This window comes from Colobus angolensis, unplaced genomic scaffold (genome assembly GCF_000951035.1).
Source record: "Colobus angolensis palliatus isolate OR3802 unplaced genomic scaffold, Cang.pa_1.0 Scaffold79, whole genome shotgun sequence".
Taxonomy (NCBI): domain Eukaryota; kingdom Metazoa; phylum Chordata; class Mammalia; order Primates; family Cercopithecidae; genus Colobus; species Colobus angolensis.
The window spans coordinates 6,514,108-6,520,233 of record NW_012121709.1 but is presented as its reverse complement, the minus strand read 5'-3'; the positions used below and the strand labels follow the sequence as shown (position 1 = coordinate 6,520,233).

The 6,126-nt window shown below is 42.8% G+C and overlaps 1 protein-coding gene across 3 annotated transcripts in view; it reads left to right on the top strand.

The window, feature by feature from the left end:
- Positions 1 to 6,126, top strand: part of TAOK3 (TAO kinase 3) — a 248,328-nt gene that overhangs the window by 213,953 nt on the left and 28,249 nt on the right. For all 3 annotated transcript variants that reach the window (XM_011928713.1, XM_011928714.1, XM_011928715.1), the window contains one exon: positions 3,013 to 3,216. In XM_011928713.1, coding sequence (XP_011784103.1) covers positions 3,013 to 3,216 — 204 coding nt within the window. The remainder of the gene's footprint in view (positions 1 to 3,012; positions 3,217 to 6,126) is intronic.

Genomic DNA, 6,126 nt, shown 5'->3' with positions numbered 1-6,126 from the left:
GCCCGGCCTTGTTTAATGATTATTTGAGCTACTTACTCTACTAACTGGTCAGCATCATAAGAGCACATACCATGTTTTTGTTTGCTCACAACTGTATCCCTGTGTCCTGCACATGTCAATATTTGATAAATGAATGATTGATTCTGGAGTATTGGGTTGAAGACCACTAGTGGACTTAAGAAGTTCTTGAAGAACTGCACTTTGATCTGAAGGCTCAAATTTCTTCAGTTCTCCTTTTACCGGTACTTACAGGTGAATCGTCTGCAGCTCCATGGACTTTTCTTCTCATAAACCTTAGTATTTCTAATTTGTAGACTTACTAAGTGTATTAAGGTTTAATAAAATTCAATATGGGGCATTGTTTTAGTATATATAAAATCATGTGTTTGAGCTCATATTCTTTTTTTTTCTTCTGAGACGGAGTTTCGCTGGGGCATTGTTTTAGTATATATAAAATCATGTGTTTGAGCTCATATTCTTTTTTTTTCTTCTGAGACGGAGTTTCGCTGTTGTTGCCCAAGCTGGAGTGCAATGTCACAATCTCAGCTCACTGCAGCCTCCGCCTTCCGGGTTCAAGAGACTTTCCTGCCTCAGCCTCCCAAGTAGCCGGGATTACAGGAGTATGCCACCATGCCCGGCTAATTTTTTGTATTCTTAGTAGAAACAGGGTTTCACCGTATTAGCCAGGCTGGTCTTGAATTTCTGACCTCAGGTGATCCACCCACCTCAGCCTCCCAAAGTGCTGAGATTACAGGCGTGAGCCACCCCGCCTGGCCTGAGCTCATATTCTGATTTGTAGGTTAGCAGTAGAGGACTTAGCAAGGTTCTCCTCCAATTCTTTTTTACTTAGGAAGTGAAACCAAGGGCGTTGGGGTGGGCCTAGGGGTTTTTTGCCCTGCCTAAGTAAGCCACTGGTAATTGTTAGACCTAATAGAAAATTGTATTTGATTTACACTGGCTGAATGGGTAGAATCTCTGACACCATAAAGTCTAGAAAACCTGGGTGTAGAGAGAATAGCCCAACTCAGAAGGTTCACATTCTTTCCATTTTCTCTGAGTTATTGGCTTGAGCTTAGTTTTTATATCATAATAGGATGTTGCTGGATCAGAGATAGCCTAAGAAATGTTGAGGTTTTTCTCCACTCTAAATACCTTCCTTGGCTGGGCACAGTGGCTCATGCCTGTAATCCCAGCACAGAATGATAGATGGTCCAGAACTAATTTATTCTTGCTTTTTTTTTTTTTTTTTTTTTGAGATGGAGTCTCGCTCTCTCACCCAGGCTGGAGTACAGTGGCACGATTTCGGCTCACTGCAAGCTCTGCCTCCCGGGTTCACACCATTCTCCTGCCTCAGCCTCCTGAGTAGCTAGGACTACAGGCGCCCACCACTGCGTCCGGCTAATTTTTTTGTATTTTCGGTAGAGACGGGGTTTCACCGTGTTAGCCAGGATGGTCTCGATCTCCCGACCTCGTGATCCACCCTCCTCAGCCAGAGTGCTGGGATTACAGGCGTGAGCCACTACGCCTGGCCTATTCTTGATTTTGGAGTAAATTTTTGTGATTATATTTGAATCGGGGTCTGCAGGCTAGTGGTTAATGGCAAACCAAGTAGTGACATCACGGCATGAAGAGATGAATGACCCAGCCTTCCTCTTGTGATCCCAGCTTACTCCAGCTTACTCTGAAAATAACACTTTTTCTTGTCGATTCTAAGATTTCACTTACAGCTTCACTGGAACAGAATAGTTGAAAATTGATTTATAGAGACTTCTTGGCTAAGAGATAAAATAGTCTATGATATCTGCATCACAAAACATCAAGTAAAATAGGTGTTAGCAATTGAAGGAGATTTTAGCTGAGTGAGTAGCTAACCAAATGAAGAAAGAAGAGTAGACTGTATTTTCTTAACAAGTAGTCTTTTTCTTTTCACCATCGTTTAATGTCTTAACTATCTGATTCACTGCTTTGTTTCCTTTGCTCAGATGTTCTGGAAAAATTGTGAATTTCGTCCTTTTGAAAATATAGATGGTTTATTTACTCTGTAATCCCAAGTGAAGAATGCTTTGTCCTAAAATTCAAACTAGTGACATTTGCATAGTCACCTCTTCTCTTTGGAATCTGTCTACTTCTCTCAGTCTTGTCACTACTTCCTTTGTCCAAGCTACTATCATCTCTCTTGCCTGGACCTTTCCAGTAGCCTCCCAACTCTCTTCATATGTTCTTGCCTCCTTCATTCTCTTCTCCCCATGGCAGCCAGGGTAATCATTTTGAAATGCATCTCATTATGACACTCTCACATACATGAAATCCATTTCTCCTGTACTAAAGATCAGTGTCCTTATATTGGCCTGTAAAGCCTCAGTGGTCCCACCTACCTGGTCAGACTCATCTCATGTTACATTACACCAGCCACTCTGACCTTCTTTTAACCCTTGATGGCACCATGTTTCCTCCCCCACCCCTAGGGCTTTACACATGCTGTTTGCTCTACTGACAGTATTCTTCCCTCTCCTTTTCCACTGGTTAACTCCTACTAATTTTTCTTAGTTGTTACCAAGATTAAATCTTTTCTATTAAATTTTTGTAGGACCCAATACATCCTCTTCAAAGCAGTGATCACAGTAATGTTTAGTTCATTTCTGCGGTTCTTTAATTTTTGATTCTATAATGTAAAGATTAGAACTCATGGTGGCAAATATCATGGCCGTTTACTCACCTTTGTATCGTGTATCTTGCACACTGCCTGTCACATGATAGGAGCTTAAGTTTGTGTTGAGTGAATGAGTGAACAAATAATTTCTGAGAGTGAGAAGCCAAAGATACGGAAACTCACAAGTGTCCCTCTTACTTAGGGCAAATAAAAAAAAAAATGGAGGAAGGATATACAACACCAAGGTTTCCTGTGCTTACATCTGCACTGGCTTTCCAAATAACTTAATCTTCAGTTGCAGTAAGCTGTGACAGTCCCTTTCATTTAGTGAGACCGGTTTGGTTTTTGTCTTTTCTTTTCAGGAAATGAATGAGGACCACAGCACACCCAAGAAAGAGAAGCAAGAGCGGATCTCCAAACATAAAGAGAACTTGCAGCACACGCAGGCTGAAGAGGAAGCCCACCTTCTCACTCAACAGAGACTGTACTACGACAAAAATTGTCGTTTCTTCAAGCGGAAAATAATGATCAAGCGGCACGAGGTGGAGCAGCAGAACATTCGGGAGGTATTTATTACGCTCATAACTGTTGTCATTGACATAGGAGACAGTAAGCTATGTGAGGCTTGTGACCACGTCTGCCTGGTCCATTCCTATATCCCTAGCCTTTATAGCCTTTAGCACAGTGGCTAACACAGAGTAGGTATACAAAAAAAGTCAGGGAATGATAAAGGAAGCCCACTCACAGAACAAAGAATCAACTCCATCTAAATACAGGTAATAGAATTTTATTGAACTCCCGTTATAAGCCATATCACACAATGAAGAATCAAAAGAAGTAGAATCGAGAATTTTTGTTTTCAGCCTGCTTGTCAAGGACTTGTGTTTTTGTGACTCCACATAAAACATTTAAGTGACATTCTGATGCTCTATAACTAAGTTTATTTATTCAGTCATCCAGCACTCTCAGAGTGAGTGCTAGACACCAGGGATACCAAGCAGCTGTACTCCCTGCCTTCAAATGGCTGTGAGTCTAAGAGCAATAAAAACATGTAACAGACTAATTATAATACAATATGTTAGGTAACATGTTAGACATAGAAATAAAGTATCATTGGCATACAATCATGAGAGGGCTTAGAGGACTCTGCTATTAATAAAAAGATGAGTGTGACCAGAGTTCTGTGTATATGGAGTGGAGGGCAGAACAATATTAATTGGAAGCAGAATGTAGAGGCCCTTGTTTAAGGCAAGGCATTTCACTTTTAGCCTGAAGGCAGTGGCTATCAGATTTCTAAGCAGGGTGATGACATGATGAGACATTTCTTCATTTTGAAGACTTAGTATATCAGCCGGGCATGGTGGCTCACACCTGTAATCCCAGCACTTTGGGAGGCCAAGGCAGGCGGATCACTTGAGGTCAGGAGTTTGAAACCAACCTGGCCAACATGGTGAAACCCCGTCTCTACTAAAAATACAAAAATTAGCTGGGCGTGGTGGTGCACACCTATAATCCCAGCTACTTAGGAGGCTGAGGCAGGAGAATCACTTGAGCCCAGGAGGCAGAAGTTACAGTGAGCCAGGATCGTGCCACTGCATTCCAGCCTGGGTAATAAAGTGAGACTTATCTCAAAAAAAAAAAAAAAGAATTAGTGTTTCAGTATGAGAGAGTGGTGGAAGTCATGAAAAGCAAAGTGCAGTGAGGTCAGCCAGGATGCTCTTTCTCCAATTCTAACCTGGAAGAGACTGTGGGGATAGAGGCAATTAGATCTGAGTGACATTTCTTACTCAGAACTGATAGTTAATCCTGACCAAATAGATATCGGAATTTCAGAAGAGGAAGTCAAAAGTGACTTCCAAGTTTCTACTTTGGGAGGTTGGAGGGATATGCTGGCGTTCACTGAGATGAGGAATACAGAATACTGTGTTCAACAGAAAATCATTGTGACCTGGAGTAAGCAGAGAAAACTTTATAAATGATCTAACACAGTGGTAACAATATCAAAATCCGAGAAAAGGCCAGTGCTGGCCTACATGAGGGAAACGAGCACTTCCGGCACAGTTAATACAAAAGTGGATTGATAGAATCTTGTTAGAGAGCTGCATTGAAATGAGAAGGAAAAGGAGTGAAGCAGACTAAAATGTATTGAACACATGTAGGCCAGGCTCGGGCTCTTTATGCATGCTGTCTTATTAGAAGAGGGAGAGCTGGCCGGGCACGGTGGCTCAAGCCTGTAATCCCAGCACTTTGGGAGGCCGAGATGGGCGGATCACAAGGTCAGGAGATCGAGACCATCCTGGCTAACCAGGTGAAACCCTGTCTCTACTAAAAAATACAAAAAACTAGCCGGGCGAGGTGGCGGGCGCCTGTAGTCCCAGCTACTCGGGAGGCTGAGGCGGGAGAATGGCGTAAACCCGAAAGGCGGAGCTTGCAGTGAGCCGAGATCCGGCCACTGCACTCCAGTTTGGGCGACAAAACGAGACTCCATCTCTTAAAAAAGAAGAGGGAGAGCTGTGAGCTGCTGAACATTTTTTTTGGAGACAGAGTCTTGCTCTGTTGCCCAGGCTGGAGCATAGTGGTGCAGTCTCAGCTCACTGCAACCTCAGCCTCCCAGGTTCAAGCAGTCCTCCCACTTCAGCCCCCCAGGTAGCTTAGATTACAGGCACACACCACCAAGCCCAGTTAATTTTTACATTTTTAGTAGAGATGGGTTTTTACCATGTTGCCCAGGCTGGTCTCAAACTCCTGAGCTCAAGTGACCTGCCTGCCTCAGCCTCCCAAAGTGTGGGGATTACAGGCATGAGCCACCGCATCCAGCCTGCTGAACATTTTTGAGAAGGGCAGTGATACGGCTAAAATTGTACTTTAGAGAGATTAGCCCAGGTTGACAGTAATACCCAGAATGATTTGAACATGAATTCTCAGTGGGGGTGATAACACCCCCAGTGGGTGAAAGTGAATTCTTGTTGGGGTGGGGTGACTTAGATATTATTACAGTTTCAAAGGACCACAGTGCATAAACAGATACACAGTCTACCTGTGGTATTAATATTTCAGTGATGGGGATGATTAAGGGAGAAAAAGCCTAAAAAGTCTCCTTACAGGGGCAATAATGAAAAAAAAAAAACAAAAAACCTTGCTTGAGAAGCACAAGATTAGAGAAAAAAGACTAGAAGCAGGAAATAGGGTATGGACAAGGCTGGTGGTAGTAGCTGTCAGAGCAGTAGATTCGAAACACAACTTGAAGTTTAAAGTAAACAGGACTTGACATATACTAAGATATGAGAAAAAAAGATGAAGACAGAATCAAAATTATTTCTAGGGCTTAACACTAGGGAAAATGAAGATGTGGTAGAAACAGAGAAGAGATTAGAGAGAGGTTTTGGTAAGAAGCTGATTCAGGCCGGGCATGCTGGCTCATACCTGTAATCCCAGCACTTTGGAAGACTGAGGCAGGCGGATCACTTGAGGTCAGG